This window comes from Haplochromis burtoni, unplaced genomic scaffold (assembly GCF_018398535.1).
Source record: "Haplochromis burtoni strain Fernald_Lab_line unplaced genomic scaffold, NCSU_Asbu1 Contig_381, whole genome shotgun sequence".
NCBI lineage: Eukaryota > Metazoa > Chordata > Actinopteri > Cichliformes > Cichlidae > Haplochromis > Haplochromis burtoni.
Genome location: NW_024582742.1, coordinates 138,859 through 156,657, shown reverse-complemented (window position 1 = coordinate 156,657; position 17,799 = coordinate 138,859). Strand labels below are relative to the sequence as shown.

The 17,799-nt window shown below is 43.4% G+C and overlaps 2 protein-coding genes across 2 annotated transcripts in view; both read right to left on the bottom strand.

The window, feature by feature from the left end:
• LOC102298289 (ankyrin repeat and BTB/POZ domain-containing protein 2) overlaps positions 1–6,551 on the bottom strand; it is a 23,963-nt gene extending 17,412 nt beyond the window's left edge. The window contains exon 1 of the mRNA XM_005944093.2: positions 5,206–6,551. Coding sequence (XP_005944155.1) covers positions 5,206–6,085 — 880 coding nt within the window. The 5' untranslated portion in view covers positions 6,086–6,551. The remainder of the gene's footprint in view (positions 1–5,205) is intronic.
• Positions 6,552–8,773: 2,222 nt separating this feature from the next.
• Positions 8,774–17,799, bottom strand: part of LOC102297981 (USP6 N-terminal-like protein) — a 32,592-nt gene continuing 23,566 nt past the window's right edge. Inside the window, exons 12-18 of the mRNA XM_042212603.1 lie at positions 17,004–17,052; positions 14,281–14,401; positions 13,946–14,040; positions 13,787–13,852; positions 12,334–12,433; positions 11,593–11,745; positions 8,774–11,488 (exon numbers count right to left, since the gene is read on the bottom strand). Coding sequence (XP_042068537.1) covers positions 10,794–11,488; positions 11,593–11,745; positions 12,334–12,433; positions 13,787–13,852; positions 13,946–14,040; positions 14,281–14,401; positions 17,004–17,052 — 1,279 coding nt within the window. The 3' untranslated portion in view covers positions 8,774–10,793. The remainder of the gene's footprint in view (positions 11,489–11,592; positions 11,746–12,333; positions 12,434–13,786; positions 13,853–13,945; positions 14,041–14,280; positions 14,402–17,003; positions 17,053–17,799) is intronic.

The following is a 17,799-nucleotide window of genomic DNA, read 5'->3' as shown; positions in this document are numbered from 1 at the left end:
GGGCTCTGCCGGCAGCCAGCTGTGCCAGAGAGGACCGAGCTTCAGGCCCAGAGGCCAGAGGCCTGCGGGCATCCCACCCCCCGGAAGGGGCCCAGCTGGGCCACAGGCGCCAGGCCTCGCCAATCGGCCACCAGGAGTGAGCCGGTACACCACTGGTTTTTAAATGTGCTATATAAATAAAGTTTGTTGTTGTTGTTGGATAATGCTTCAAAATATCTGCCCAAAGATAGCTCCCTTGACCTTGCACAAAGGATTGTGACATCACTAATAGTGCTGATTACAGTAATATTTGGTTGTTGAGATCCTGCCTGTAGAGCTGACACAGTAAATAAATCTAAGTCAGCTTTCACATAACCAAAGCGTTCTTCAGGTAAGCCATCTTTGTTGGTGACACGGCAAACACCATCATGACCGGGTGCGTCTGCTCTCTGAGCCATTACCAGTTTGCAGCAGAGCAACTGTAACCACTGTATTTGCTGCAGAGTAATTCTTTTTCTGTTCTCTGTCATCCTGCTCATGACCCAAAAATCAGCCTCATCAGTGCATCGTGTTGAAGGATGTCAGAGTTATTCAAATATATTTGGAGGAAAGAGGAGAGTTACTGAAGGATGCTCAGGAGTAAAAATAGTTCACTGATTTTTTTAACCTACACAGAAGCAGATGAAAACTACAGATGAAACAAAGGAAGACAAAAAAAGCCTCATGTAAGGAGCTCGCTCTGAGCTGATCTGACAACCATGTGTGTTGCAGTGTTAGCCTAAATCTGCTTTCTGTTGTATTTATTATGAGCTGTGTCTGTGGATGCTATCAGCAAGCTGTCTGCAAACAAAGTGGAAATATTTGCTCAGGTTTCACTGCTTTTCTTGCCAGATCAGGAAGAACACTGTGGCTGTTTGGACCAACTGTTCCTGTGTGTGTGTGTGTGTGTGTGTGTGTGTGTGTGTGAGAGAGTGTGTGTGTGTGTGTGTGTGTGTGTATGGGTCAGAGGCTAACAGCACTCATTCATTTACTTTCCCTGTTCGTCCTCATTTCAGGGTTGGGACCTGTAGTATCCCAGCGTGTTGCAGGCAGTTTGAACATATAAGGGAAACGATTCAATTCAGTGTCATTTATATAGTCCCAAATCACAACTCTGTTTCACCAGGTGTGGTCACTAGGTTCTGTAAGCATGCTGTTGTTGAGCCAATATTAAAAAGAGCGGTTTGGATCCAACACAGCTTAAGAATTATAGGCTTATCTCTAAGCTTCCATTATTGTCGAAAATTCTGGAAAAAGTAGTTGCAGATCAACTTACCACTTTTTTTTAGAAAAACATGAAATTTATGACAAATTTCAGTCGGTTTTCCATAAAAGTCACTCAACAGAAACCGCAAAATTAAAGTCTCTAGTGACATTATGATGTCAGCTGACTCCGGAGCATCCTCAGTCATGGTTTAGTTGGACTTAACATCTGCCTTTGACAACGTTGACCATACTATCCTGATTAACAGGCTCCGGGACATCGTCGCTGTATCCGGTCTGGCTCTGGAGTGGTTTCAGTCACACCTCTCCAACAGATCTTTTAGTGTTTTTGCAAATCAGTTTATGTCACATTCTAAGGATCTGACATGTGGGGTACCACAGGGTTCAGTTCTGGGTCCTATTCTTTTTCTCCTGTACATGTTACCTCTAGAACTTATAATCAGGCAGTTCCCTGAGGTGTCTTATCACTTCTATGCTGATGATATTCAACTCTACTGCTCTTTTAAGCCGATGGAAGTCCATGAACTGTCCTCTTTAATTAAATGTTTAGCTTCCCTTGAGCAGTGGCTTGGTGACAACTACTTACAGTTGAACTCTGAGAAGTCAGAAACATTAATTATTGCCCCGACAACCAGATATCTCTAATCAAACAGCATCTTGGTTCTCTTGGCTCATCTGTTCACCCGAGCCTCAGGTACCTTTTTTTTTTAATTCTGCCATGTCCCCAAAACAACACTCTCGACAGTTCATTAGGAACTGCCTTTTTCAGCTAAGAAACATCTCCAAACTGCAAACTTTGTCTAAATCTGAGTTAGAAATGGTTATTCATGCTTTTATTTCATCTCGCTCAGATTATTGTAACAGTCTTTTTCTTTGTTTGAGCAAAAGGAATCTTGACCGTCTCCAGTTAGTCCAGAATGCTGCTGCAAGGCTTTTAACTAAGACACGAAAAACGGAGCACATTACACCAATGTTACGCTCATTACAATGGATTCCAGTACATTTCAGAATTCATTTTAAAATCTTGGTACTGATTTTTAAAGCTTTGAATTGTGATGCCTCTGCCCACATTTCTCATCTTTTAGAACCCCACACTCCCTCTCGCAGCCTGAGATCATCTAATCAAAGGCTGTTGGTAGTCGCACGAACTCGTTTTAACACCAGAGGTGATAGATCTTTTAGAGCGGTGGCCCCCAGGTTGAGGAATGCTCTAACTCCATCATTGCGTTGCTTTAATTGTATTTATTCTTTTAAAAAGCAGCTTAAGACTCATTTATTTAGACTAGCTTTTAATTAGATTTCTGCTGTAAGTTTGATTGTGCTGTTTTTTTTAATGTATATCTGTTTTTATATTACTGTGAAGCACTTTGTGGTTTTTATCCTGTGAAGAGTGCTATATAAATACATTGAACTGAAGAGAACAACAGTTGCCTTGAGGCACTTAATGGAAGGTAAAGACCGGTGACGGTGGGAAAGAAAAACTCCCTTTTAACAGGAAGAAACCTGACAGAACCAGGCTCAGGTAAGGGTGACCATCCGCTTGGGATAAGGGGAGAAGAGTAGAGATTGTGGAGATACAGAAATTCTTTTATTGCTGCCATATAATCTGCATCATTATAATTGCATTAATAACATTCTTTACAGCATTATTTCATTTAATAATATTTCTTACAGTATTGATATTGCATTTGAGGACCCTTCCATTATGTTAACTTTTATTACAGGTACAGTTAGAAGTATTTTATACATACTGCATATCTGTGCTTATTTTGAGTTGATGTTCGGTTCATTAAGGGTCTTAAGCTTCACTGGTGTGACTGTCCAGGTGATCCATGCTGAGGGAAACTAGAACATAGAAGGATAACTGCAATGCATGCTTACAACACATATAATCTAGGAATAGGCCTGAGCAGAGGCCCAAATGTTCCCAGCTTCTTGTTGCAAACCTGTTGCATTTTACTTTCTGGCAACAGATGACCAGAGTCAATACTTAGCCCCAGAGACCCTGAGGGCTTGAAGTTTATTACCTTGTATGGAAGGTGTTATAGAAAAGAGAAGTTCTATGTCTGCTTATAGCCATTAAAAATGTGCGATTACCTGTGACTAATGTCCGGAACCTATTTTAATCTGTCATTGGGGGGGGCGTGTACCCCACTGCTTTATAAGTGTCCACAACATGTATTTTGGTCAGAAGACATATGTTGATGTTTTCTCCGGGCTGTTAATAAACTCAACGTTTGATTGCACTTTTCTGGGGCCTCCGTGGTTTGCGACACTGCTCTACATTGATCGATTTCACGACAAGATGAATGATAACTAATGATGAAACGCAGGGTGGTGTATAAACACACAGTGGGTGAAAAAAAGGTAAGTGAAGAGAAAAAAAAGACAGTGCATCATGGGAAGCCCTCACCAGCCTTGGCACAACCAAGGGAGGATTCAGGGTCACCTGATCCAGCCCTAACTATATGCTTTATCAAAAGAAACAAAGTTCTAATCCAAATCTGTAAAAACGTAACCGTCTGTCTCCCGAATTCAAACATGAAGCTGTCAAGCCTCAGTCCTAGCATTCATGTGGATCTTGCTTTAACATGTACCTCCCACTTAAAAGCTGCAGCCGATCAAGCACACCTAATGATGGCAACAACACTCTCCATCAGCAGCACCCTCCCACAGCAGGAGCAAGGCCACAAAGACTGCTCAAGAATACAATAAAGAGCCCAAGGAATTAATCTGCCCTTCAAACTCGAGGCCGAAAGCATCTCTTGTCAATTTTGTGACATAAGATTCATGCAAACTTTGCTCTGTAACACTTCCTCAGTTGCTCATTGTCCATGCTGTGATTATTCAAAGGCAAAATATGTTTAAGAAGAACAAAGCTGACCTCAGTGAGTCTAACAGACAGTGTTTCCTACTTACTACCCAAAATGCCTCTTTCCTGTCTGAAGGATTTTCTAATTGCTCTCTCTGTGGTGTTTGTAGACTTCTTAAGCTTCTGGTTCTTATTATCTGGACTCTGGAGAGTTCTCAGCAATTTAATGCCATCATCAACTCGTCTAATCTGTAACACTACCCAGTTCAACAGAGGACCGAGTAGGAAGTCAAGGTTTTTCCCCTCTGTAGTGAGGTCAGCCTGTGAAGATGTAGCCCACAACCGTCAGTCACAGATGCATGTATGCATGTATGCAAGTCCTGGCACTGTACTGAAGAAAATTTTTTTTTCGAAGACTGATTGAAATAACAAAAGCTGGCAGGTTTTCATCCAGACATCTTCCTCTTTCTCACAAGCTGTGATGTGAAAGTGTAACAGAGAAAGAAGAGGAAATATCACATATTATAAGATAAATGTGACAAAATTTTGGAAAGAGAAATCTCAGCAGAGCCTCAGACTAGCATGCTACAGCTGGACATAGTGTTGTTGTCTCTATATATGACATATACAGTATATATATATGACTCCTATAACAGCAGAGGTCAAAAGAACACTGCTTCACTGTGACTGACAGTGAAGTAAGAGCTCCAAAACAAATAAGTCCTAATGGACAAATCGTTTTGTAACCAGATGAACTTAATTATAATAAAAGTGAACATTAGATTGGAATGTTGCACAAAGAACACATTGTATCCACTGTATCAGAAAAAAAGGTGTCAGAACCTTTTTTGAACTTTCTGAAGCATCGTTTGTGGATCTGCTGGAAGGTAACTTGGATGAGTTGGTTGTTGTAAAGCTATTTCTTATTTTGGATTTTCTGTAGTTGTCATTTTTTAATCTAAGGTTCTTGACAGGGGAGAGAAAAACAGCCTGTACATGTGCATATAATACCTGCTTTAAACTTAAGCGATAAATTAATAACATTTGCATTTTGATCCTTTTTTGTCTTTTTATTTAGATCAGAATTTTTAAAGATCTATACTTTATTAAAAGTAAGCTTCAAAATCTCGTCATGAAGTCACTGAACTCACCACTGGCATTTTTGCCACATATGAGATGCTCGTAGACCTGCAGCAGCCCCCACAGCTCTGCGTCGTTGCTCACAGCTCCATCTAGCAGCTCGGTGGTCACCGGACCGCAGATGACCCCGTCGATCTGCCCTCCCTCCTCTTCCGCGGTCAGCCTCGCCGCCTGCAGCCCACGTCCTGCCACTTCCTCTGCCAAAGTTTCGACACAGGCTGTTAGGCACACTGCAGCGTACTCGTGCACACGAACCGACACCCGCGTCTCCACCATCCACCTAAAGAAACGGCCCACGGAGAGCGTGAGGCCGCAGCGCGAGGACTTGCCGCGCTGACGCGCGGTGTTGCCCGAGTTTATGCAGTACAGGGACACCGCCTTCACACCAGATGAGATGCACTTCTCTGCGAGACCCCAACTCAACACCAGCCTCACTGCGCTCTGCACTTCCAGCCGTGTGCACCGCCTGTGCAGCTCACTCAGCCGCTGAGCCTCCCGGGAGATGCGCACCAAAGCTCTCCGGAGCAGGACAGAGAGCCGGTGGACCGCTTCCCTCGTGTATGACGCACGCGTGCGGGCAACTTTACGCACAACTTCCAGCAGCTCCTGTTCGATCCAGGGATACTCCTCCAGCTCGGGCAGAAAGGGACATTTCGTTAGGATATCTATCACGTCCTCCGGCAGTGTGCTCACAGTGTCCCAGCTACCGTTTCTGCTGTACAGGGAGCCGGTGTGCTGCCAGCAAGGACCCCGGTGAGGTGTGTTCAAATTTGGCTGCGAGTGCCCCGACCTGCCCGAGGACAGGCTGAGTGACGGGCAGTTCTCCCCCGCCATATAACCTGAATCCAGGCACAGGCCCTCTAGGGTTTTAATCAACACATTGTTGGACATGATGTGGAGCTCTTTACGCACAATAAAGAACCCAGCTAGTGTTTACCATTCCAATTTTGAGCCCCAGTTTAAAGAAGAGAGGCTCCTACATCCAGTTGCCAGAAACACACAGCTGTAGGAGAGGCTGTACCAAACCTGACCGCAGTTTAAAGAGGGACGGAGTGTTTTACGCACAAGCGACCAATCAAACTCGAACTCACAGTACTGCCACAACATCCTTTTCACCCTGCTCGTCAGCACCTCCCTGCGGCAATAACTACGCGTGATTATCTGTGGGTGTGTTAAATTCATTGGGAAAAAAAGTCTGGTGTATGATGTTCACATTAAAAACTACGCTGGACTAGAACTCCTTTTCACCGCAGCTGTTTTTACTTTCCAAGTTGGAAAAGCCCAGATGAGACATATTTTGTTAAAAGCCAGCATGAACAACACGGAAGCTGAACTGTATTTTCAAAAATGTAATTAAATTTGTCCTCTGAGACAAGCAAAGACCTTATTCAAAGCTACGAAACCTGAGGCCTCTGATATGATGCAAGATTTCACCATATTCAGGTAAATTCATTGTTAACCACGAGCTTTCTATACAACGAATGTGGCTCTCTGGGGTACACCAGTAACTTATGGTGCAATCAAACAACACCCTATAAGCAAGCACTTTGCAACAGTAAGAGAAAAATTCCCTTTTAACTGCAAAAACACAGGCTCAGGGAAGACCAGCCATCTGCCACGACTGGTTGGGAGTGAGAGGCAGGAAAAAAGACAACACGGAAGAGAGCTGTCGATTAAAAAGAATGAATAATGATTAAAGTCTAAAAACACATGGAGAGTGAAAAGAGGAATGAAAAAGAAAAGCTCAGTGCATCATGGGAAGACCCCAGCAGCCCAGGCCTATTGCAGCGTGCCTAAGGGATGGCTCATGTGACCTGATCCTGCCCTAACGATATGCTCTAGCAGAAAGTTGAGGCCTAATCTTAGAAGCAGAGAGGGTGTCAAGCACCTTGAGGCGGCTGTTGTTGTGATTTGGTGCTGTATAAATAAAATAAAATAAAATTGAATGGTCTTTCTCCAGAACCCAATTCCTTTAATATCGTTTGTGGGCCTCTGCCATTAAGGATTTTTTTAAATTTAAAATAATTACCCAGTCCAGCCCACATCATAGCTCTCAGCCAGTGAGACTTCAGAGCCTTGTTTCCCCCCTTCTTTCAAACAATAACCGAGGTACAAAGATTTGCCCCACAGTAATTTGCCTTCACAGAAGTCAATAGAAGAGTTTTGCTGTCTGAGTTAAATATTTTGTTCAGTAGCATTAAATGTTGTTCTGAGGTCTAGGAGGACACACACAAAAATAAGCCCACTGTCAGAGGCCACAAGTCATTAGTAACCTTCACTTTACCTCACTTGGGATGACTGTTACTCAGGAAATAGACCGGGTCATCTACCAGTCGGACGTTTAGCGGTTTAATCTCTGGCTGCTCCAGTCTGCATGCCAAATATTCTGGGAATAACACCAAGTTGGTCTCTGATGCGCCATGGAAGCATGAATGTTAGATATGACGCAAGAAAAAAGAGCTAGTTTGAATAGGCGAAAGAGGTATGTTGTCCCTGTTGCTCCTGAAGACTTTCTATGACTCTGTGGTGGCCTCAGCCATCTTTTACGGTGTGGTCTGCTGGGGCGGCAGCGTCTTTGCAGGGGGCAGGAAGAGACCGAAGAGGCTGGAGGGCCAGCTTTGTTCTAGGACGCTCTCTGGACCCTGTGGAGGTGGTGAGTGACAGGAGAAGCTGTCATTGCTGTTGGTCAGCATCTCCCAGCCCGTGCAGGAGACTCTGACATCACTGACATCACTTCAGTGGCAGCTGCGGCACCCACGATGTGGGACGGAGAGACTCCGCAGGTCTTTCCTTCCTACTGCTGTCAGACTCCACAACATGGTCTCTGCAGAGGATCACACACGTGCAGACAGACACACACAACCATCCCATACACAACTGTAACTCTCGCCCTGTCTCCTTGTTTTGCAATGGCACTAAGAGCAATTTTCCCAGTGTAACAAAGTATTTTATTCTATTTGTACTTTTTCTATTGTATATGGTGTTCTTTCCATTTTGTGTAGTATGTTATTCTGTTTATCTTATTCTATTGTTTTTTCTCTCCTGTACTTCCTGCCATGACCAAAAACTTCCCACGTGTGGGACTATAAAGGTTTCTCTTTCTTTCCTTCTTTAAAGAGGCTTTGAGTGCTCAGGTACAGTAGAAAAGCACGATGTATAAAAACCAGTACATTTACTACTTTATTGTCTCTGCTTGCCTTACTGTAAAAGTCCCCGCAGACAAAGACAAAATAAAAACAGTGTTAGTGTCCAATGTTAACATTTATTTGTATGCTGTGTGTATTTATTGTATGTTAACTGTATGTTAGTACGACTCGACACACTGATGTTAGGTTGCCGACCGTGTTACCGGGGTAACGCGCAGGCGAAGAATCTCTTTTGAATAGTAGTTATTGTTTTTAGGTTTAATAATACATCTTTGAATTCTCCTGCTGGTCTTTACCCAGCACTACCACATCGGTCATATCGTTGCCTCATTCTGTCCCTTTCAGTTTAAAAACATCTTAGACCTCGAACCCATAATCTACTATTTCCCCGACATGATTTTTACTTTGCAAGAGTCAAGGAAGACAAAGAAAATCAAAATTAAAGTTTATTGTTTCACCTCCAAGGCTTCAATCAGCTAATTGGTTGGACTGTAGCTACTGGACTTTGGCACATCATTTCTCCAACCCTGGAGGATTTTTAGGATGTAAATATAGTCAAATACAATAAAACATATTTACATCATTCAAAACAATGGCATTACATTGTAAAATATGACTAGATTTATTTGGAAAAAATGAAGACCTTTCTAGATCAGTTCTCTCCTTCCTGGCTCGTCTATAACTGGAGAGAAACTCTTAATCTAAACTAACCACAAGATGTCAGCGTTTCATTATTTCTAAGAACAGAACTGAAGCTTTTCTACCTTCAGATGAACAAACTAGTCCCAGCTGTGTCTACCTACTGGTTCTACAGCACTGTACAATATTAAACACATGTTCAAATCATCTGATACATACACATCCGTATTTTGCGTATTTTCACCGTTCAAGGAGGAAACACACAAGATGCCTTTTCTGAGATGATACAAACAATAAATTACACAGCTAGAAAAAAGCACTTCTTTGAAATGAGCTCAACAGGTTTCAGTACGTATCATCGCAACAGTGAGCCTGCTCACCACGTCAGAGATCTGCACAATCAGTACAGCGCCAGGAAGCTGCTTCTGTTTCCTGATGTAGAGTCAGGTTAGGTTCAACGGGGTCCAATGCAGAACTGAAGCCAATCCAAATAAGGCATCGAGACGTTATTACAAAAAATAAACCTGTAACTCTCCTAGCAAACACTTTACAAAGGCCTAGACTGAACACACAAAAAGTTAAAAAACTACAAACGTGTTTCGTCTGTTGTAAAGGATGATGCTTCAGACTTGGAGTCCTTGGAAATCACTTTTCCGCCAATCCAGACCTAGAATATGATGTCTTGATTAAAGCAGGCGACGGCAGTTTTAGTCAGTCAGTATGATTGGGGTGGCTGTTGCTCAGGAGGTAGAGCAGGTCACCTACTGATCGGAAGGTTGGTGGTTCGATCCCTGGCTCCTCCAGTCTGCATGTCATGTATCCTTGGGCAAGATACTAACCCCAACTTGCTCTCCGATGCATCCATCGGAATATGAATGTACTTAGAAAGCACTGAGTATAGATAAAGTGCTTGTGAGAATGGGTGTGATTGGGTGAATGAGGCATGTTGCATAGAGCGCTTTGAGAATAGAAAAGCGCTCTATAAGAATCAGTCCATTCTGGGCAAAAATGCTTTGTGCTCAAAGTTGAACGATGAAGTGACGTGTTTTCCACAGATCAGCGATTTTAGCAGGTACTCAGGTGTTTTTTAATGTTCGGTTAAAGTGGAAAGATTGGTGCCCACAAAACCCCCCAAACTACTGAAGCTTCTGCTCGACTGGAGAAAAGAACTGAACTGAAAATCAATTAAATCTGACAAAAGTTCTCAGCTGATCCTCTCAGAATATGCTGATATATTTCTTATCAGTTACAGGCCCAAGCCATTTAAGGCTTATAAATGGCTTGGGCCATTTGCTTATTCAGCAAAGCATGTGAGGGTTGTATTAAGACAGACATCTTCTAATTAAGACATTTAAAAGCCAGAATGACAGCTAGCTAGCATGTCCTTCTCCCACAACTGGATCTAACAGAACAGCACATACATCGTCCTGTTCACTGCTTCAGGACCAAACAAACCCATCTGCCTTTCACTATGTCGACATATTGTCTTTGTAACCTACATCTGGAACTTTCAGCCACATAAAGGGCAAAAATCTACCAGTTAAAATGTTACCTAACATGAAAAAGGGCTGAAAAGTCCGAAGGAGGAAACAGCTTCTTGTAGCCAAAAGTCTTTAGAAAGTCAGTTTGAAAATTGGCAAATACAAAACTTTTATAAATACTGGTCCCGAAACTGAAAGCACATTTTGAAGCAACTGTTGCTTAACACTGTAAATCTGACTAATAAATCACACCAGAACATTAATCACAGACTTAACCTTTTTACATGTAAAAGCGTCATAAATAAATTAGCGATCTACACTTTTCTGCTCTTCTCATGAAACATCGGCAGCCGATGTGTCCTCTGATTCTGCACTCGAGTCCAGGTTCACGTCCCTGCTCAGAGCTGAGGCCTGCTCCGGCAGCTGCAGCCTCTCTGCTGCAGGCAGACTCTCAGACTGGGCCATGCCCAAAGCCGGCGAGGCTACCTGAGACACGGGCGCCGAAAGAGTCCGCGGGACTCTGCAGCAGAACTGACCGGTGACGGCCGAACGCGCGTCTGCAGTGAGGTCGTTAGTAGAGGCTGAGTGCGGGGCGCTGGTTATTTCTGAAGGTGAGGGAGGTCCTACCGGGACATCTGTGTCAGCTTCTATTCCAACCCTCTCCGGGTCTGACCGTGGTGACGGCTGATCTGCTGCAACCACAGTTTGACTCCATGGGGGTTGGTAAGGTGGAGGCCCTGCTAGTGGGGAGCTGTCAGGGGTGAGTGGGGCTTGGCTGTGGATGATGACGGGATCTGGGGAAGGCAACGGAGTCTCCTCTTTGTCCACACCTTCAAGATTCACAAGGTCCTTGGAGGGACTCTGGTCTGGGGATATGGAGTCTGGCTGGTGGGAGATGATGCGGAGGCACAGGCTGGCTTTGGGGAACCCGCTAGCTGACGTTGGCTTCCCTTCAGAGGGCCGCACTGGACTCAGCAGCACGGGTAGCTCTTGGCCCAGCGGCTTACGGGGCAGCTCCTCAGGCTTCCCTAAAAATGAGCCATTAAGAACTGTTTATTTTCCTTAAGTGCACATTATTGACACCGAATAATGTACTGGAGTACTGGAGACTCCTAAAAGGACAGCTGCGTACCTGGAGGCGGGAGATCCAGCTTCATCTTTCGCAGCTCAGCCATGGAGGCCTGAAGCTGCTCAACGATCATGTCGTCGCTGTAGAAAAAAGTCTGAGCGATGCGCTCCTGCAGGAACTCTCTCAGCTCCTCCAGAGACATCTTCAAGAGGCGCTCTGTGCACAAACCAGATGTTAAACTCACAGAAACGTGCAGTCACGTCTCATCTGTCTTGTACTGGAGCTGTATTCAGACGTCATTTAACCCCTGTTTTAAAAAACTGACAATAAAAAATGTTTGTGTAAACTGAGTTGTGTAATCCCACATATGATTTTGTAATGAGCACATTAATTATAAACATCTTTATATTTATATAACATCTTCTATTTTCTGCAATAATAACTTGTTTGCTACAAATGAGATTTAAACGACTGTAAACATCTGTACACTTGTAGATATCCACACGAACACAGAAACCCTGAATCACACAAGTATACAGACATTTATGCAAAAATCATAAAGATGTCTCGAGACCAGACACCAGTATGTAGTACTTAAATTGCAAAGTGTGGCCTTGCCAAGTTTCACTTTTGCAGACTTTAGGAAAGCAAACAAAAACTGGAAAACTTCAAAATCACTCGATTTCAGGAGGTTAATAAGAGGCTAAAGTTAACACAATGTGGTTGTTGTGTAGAAGGCTCAGTGAGGAAACTGAGCAGAGAGTGATTTATTGTTTCGTGGCGACCCATCCATCATCTCCTTACTCTTGTGTATCTTGAGGATAGTGTAAGACATGGCGGTGAGGAGCCGCTCTCCCTCCAGGATGAAAATGTCCCACAGGCGGAGCGTTAGGGTGAACGGTGTCTGCCGGATCACAAACACAAAAAGTTAGAGAATCACTGCAGCTTAGCTGGATTTGTTTGTGCCAGTGGGTTCATGTATGTGCTGTTCTCCTGCTGGCTGGAGTCAGGAAGTTTGTTTGGTTCCTTCTCAGACCTCAGAGGCCCCGAGGCCCCTCTGAGCCCGGCAACTCAGCGGGATGGAGAAGTGCTGACAACAGCCAAACGCTGCCAGACCACTACCACAGGATTGTGGGCATGCAAGTAGAAGGCTAATAACAGTTTAGGCTGACAGGTCTTAATGCTCTCTTCTAATGCGATGTACCCGAGCTCTGCTGAAATCATGTACAGTATAACTGTGTGTGAAAGGCGATTCAGTGTTTTTATGTTACAGAGATTAGCATCTGCTAATGCTAACTGCTATATTTACACAGGCTTAACTTTCCAGTTTTATTAAACACGCAGTTGGCTAAATTCCTAAATTCACATTGTAACGAGCAGCATATGAGCAGCATTCCTTCTCTCACCCCAACCGGTCGCAGCAGATGGCCCCGCCCCTCCCTGAGCCTGGTTCTGCCGGAGGTTTCTTCCTGTTAAAAGGGAGTTTTTCCTTCCCACTGTCGCCAAAGTGCTTTCTCATAGGGGGTCATATGATTGTTGGGGTTTTCTCTGTATCTATGAAGCGCCTTGAGGCGACTTTTGTCGTGATTTGGCGCTATATAAATAAAATTGAACTGAATTGAATGTAATGTGTAATCTGGCTATTTAATGAATAATAATTATCATTCAGAGCACTGAGATACCAGGTTCCTCCAGAACCAGCTCTCAGTTTAGGAGACATGAAGCATCTTTTCTTTGAAGGTCAGGATTAAAACGTTCCTCTCTGATAAAGTAGTGACGGCTGGATCAGGTAACTCGTTATGCTGCCACACGCTCAGGCTGCTGAACACTTTTTCTTCTCTGTATTCTTTCATTTCCTTCCCCTCAAACCCCAACCAATCACAGCAGGCGCTGCCAGAGTCTGTTGGTGATAGCTTCCTGTTGGGAGGGAGTTCTTGTTCTCCACTGTTGCAAGTGCAAGATCGTTATTCGCTTTAGTTTAGTATGTTTCAGGCTCTGATGCAGGGTTCCACCTTATAATATTAAGCACTGTGTGTTGACTGTTGTTGTGAACTGGCACTATAGCAAAATGGAATTGAACTGCTTTAAAACTTCCCAAGCAAAATAGAGAAGATACATGGAAATGATATGACATAAAACAAGAAGAGGGGAAAGCAACCTCTTCACACAGTGAGAAAATAATCAGATGACCTTTTATTCAACGTTTAACAGGCAGAAAAAGATGATCTTACTCGTTTACCCCAAGATAATGACTCACCCTGTCAATGAAACACTGCAGGAACCATTTGGTGCTGTAAATGCCTGCAGACATCTGCTCTTTGTCCTTGAAATAGAGAACACGAGTCAGAACTAGCACGTATCCTGCTTGCTAGAGCGTTACTCCAAGTTTTTCAAAAACAGAAAAAACTGATCTCACCAGATGTTTCTTCAGTTTGGGAACGAGCTTGGAAATAATCTGATCATGATGTGCCTGGAATCTCTGAAGTTTTGGAAAGCCTGGAACAAAAAAGCCTTAACAGGGCAGAAGGGAAGTGAGAACTTTTTAATCTAATTTCATGTCAGTCCAAACCAAATCTGACAAGCAGTACAGTTTGTAATCAGTTCCACCACCCGCAGAGCCAAAGACTGTCATCTGCACGGTTGGTGCAGCTGCAGGAAAATGATTTCAGTGTTTAGCTTCATCGTATCTTGCAGAGAACACGTTTGCTGTTAATGTTCAGACGAATGAATGAATCCTCTGGGATGTCTCACCATGCATGGCGTGTTTCTGGTTGGTGAGCAGCTGTGACAGGGCCCAGAAAGCGTCTTCCTCATTCATGTACATGAGCAGCAGGGCGGCAATCTGACTCATGCCCTGGCAGTAGCTCACCTCCTGCAGGAAACGTGCAAAAAGACCCTAATAATGGGCTTTCTGCTGTTGTGGTAACTGTAACTGACACTAGGTTAACACAAGTTAACACAAGACTATCAAACAATTATTAACTTTTTGTCATCATCCTGTGGGACCATTCTCCACCACGGATATTAGTTTTATTATTATCAGCAGTAGTGTTATTGTTGTATTTGTATATTCTATAGTGCCTTAATAGTCAGAAGGAATAAAGCAGATGGGCCATGATGAAAACGAATTAAAAAACCCAGAATATATTAAACATGGTCAAATTTTCAATTACTTAGTCATTCCTATTTTGAAATGTTAATCATGCAAAGCAAAAAACAAAAGCACGGAGCTTTGGTCACTGAGGGGAGCGGAGTCTATCTTAGCAAGTGCAAGGTGAGAGGCAGGGTGCACCCTGGGCAAAGGCCATCGCAGGATCAACAATGAAAGACAGACAGCCATGCAAACTTGTATGCACTCCTAAAACTTTAAGATGCATGTCTCTGGCTGTGGACGAGGACCCACACAGGCACTAGGAGAACATGAGAGAAGGACCCCAGCTGCAGCAAGCACACTACAGACACAATGCTACATGATTTTATTCATATGTACAGAAGAAGCAATGGTGATATTGTCTTAATAGTATATTGCAAATATGTTTGTTTGGTGTGGGCAACTGTATTTGACATAGTACATTGCAACACTATTCTACAGGGAGTGCAGAATTATTAGGCAAGTTGTATTTTTGAGGAATAATTTTATTATTGAACAACAACCATGTTCTCAATGAACCCAAAAAACTCATTAATATCAAAGCTGAATGTTTTGGAAGTAGTTTTTAGTTTGTTTTTAGTTTTAGCTATTTTAGGGGGATATCTGTGTGTGCAGGTGACTATTACTGTGCATAATTATTAGGCAACTTAACAAAAAACAAATATATACCCATTTCAATTATTTATTTTTACCAGTGAAACCAATATAACATCTCCACATTCACAAATATACATTTCTGACATTCAAAAACAAAACAAAAACAAATCAGCGACCAATATAGCCACCTTTCTTTGCAAGGACACTCAAAAGCCTGCCATCCATGGATTCTGTCAGTGTTTTGATCTGTTCACCATCAACATTGCGTGCAGCAGCAACCACAGCCTCCCAGACACTGTTCAGAGAGGTGTACTGTTTTCCCTCCTTGTAAATCTCACATTTGATGATGGACCACAGGTTCTCAATGGGGTTCAGATCAGGTGAACAAGGAGGCCATGTCATTAGTTTTTCTTCTTTTATACCCTTTCTTGCCAGCCACGCTGTGGAGTACTTGGACGCGTGTGATGGAGCATTGTCCTGCATGAAAATCATGTTTTTCTTGAAGGATGCAGACTTCTTCCTGTACCACTGCTTGAAGAAGGTGTCTTCCAGAAACTGGCAGTAGGACTGGGAGTTGAGCTTGACTCCATCCTCAACCCGAAAAGGCCCCACAAGCTCATCTTTGATGATACCAGCCCAAACCAGTACTCCACCTCCACCTTGCTGGCGTCTGAGTCGGACTGGAGCTCTCTGCCCTTTACCAATCCAGCCACGGGCCCATCCATCTGGCCCATCAAGACTCACTCTCATTTCATCAGTCCATAAAACCTTAGAAAAACAGTCTTGAGATATTTCTTGGCCCAGTCTTGACGTTTCAGCTTGTGTGTCTTGTTCAGTGGTGGTCGTCTTTCAGCCTTTCTTACCTTGGCCATGTCTCTGAGTATTGCACACCTTGTGCTTTTGGGCACTCCAGTGATGTTGCAGCTCTGAAATATGGCCAAACTGGTGGCAAGTGGCATCTTGGCAGCTGCACGCTTGACTTTTCTCAGTTCATGGGCAGTTATTTTGCGCCTTGGTTTTTCCACACGCTTCTTGCGACCCTGTTGACTATTTTGAATGAAACGCTTGATTGTTCGATGATCACGCTTCAGAAGCTTTGCAATTTTGAGACTGCTGCATCCCTCTGCAAGATATCTCACTATTTTTGACTTTTCTGAGCCTGTCAAGTCCTTCTTTTGACCCATTTTGCCAAAGGAAAGGACGTTGCCTAATAATTATGCACACCTGATATAGGGTGTTGATGTCATTAGACCACACCCCTTCTCATTACAGAGATGCACATCACCTAATATGCTTAATTGGTAGTAGGCTTTCGAGCCTATACAGCTTGGAGTAAGACAACATGCATGAAGAGGATGATGTGGACAAAATACTCATTTGCCTAATAATTCTGCACTCCCTGTATGAGTGCTGCAGTTTCAGCAATTTTTGCAATCCACATGTTTCAGTGGCACGTCTAGTAAAAACCCTGTTTCTGCAAATAATAAAAGCAGCTCAGTAAGACAACCATCAGTGCTGTATCAGCTGCTGTCCACTTAAAGCACTCAATGCATATCATGTCAAAAGCATGCAGTACTGTGTGTGGGGGGGGGACAAGAAACCACAGTGGAAAATGAAGTCTCTGCCCACGAAAAGAAAATTTAGACGTGACTGCAGATTTTTATCAGTTCCCTTGAGTTGCTGGTGTTTTAATGTTTCATGTAATTTAGAGAAATCAGCTACTTACTGTGTTGTAGACTGAATATGCAGAGAGGACATGAAAGAGAGCCTGCTGCCTGTAAATCAAAGAAACAGGAAGGAAAGGATAGGAAAGGAGAAGAAGCAACAAAAGGAAACAAGGAAGGGAGTGAGAAGGAGAGGAAATGAAAAAACGAGTGTCATGAATCCTGACACTGTATGTGAAGCTGTAAGCAAACCCCACAGCAAACAGTGTGCTGGACACACAATTACAAACCAGAAGTGAGAGGAAAGGAAAAAATAACAGTAACACAGAGAGACTACAGTCTCTGCTCTTTAAAAATCCTTTTTGTATCCTGAACATCTGTCAGATACTGAAATGTTCTCCAGCTCCACACTTTCCACTGCTGCTTCTGAACAGAACCATTACACTGACATCACTCTGTTACAGGATCAGGTTACACATAAACCCACGCCATCCAGAGCTCAGCCTGCCCACCTCTCTCTCACACTCAGTCCAAGTTCACCCTGAGGTCTCTCTGCTGCAGACACTGATTTTTTTCCTCTCGCACTTTTTTAATCTGTTTGAATATGGTAACAGTTACAACCTGGAAAATGATATGTAACACACACTACATGACCCAAAGTATGTGGACATCCAAGCCATGTGCATCAATGTCCTTCTACAACAACCTTAATTAGTCTTGTCTCAGGTTTTCCCTCTGATGGGAACCTGGATGCAGGGATTTCAGTGCTCAGCGCTACTCATTTCCGCCTACTCTGAATCCAGCCTACACTGCCATGAAACCACAACTGCTGGCTCCTTTCAGAAGTAAGAAAACTCA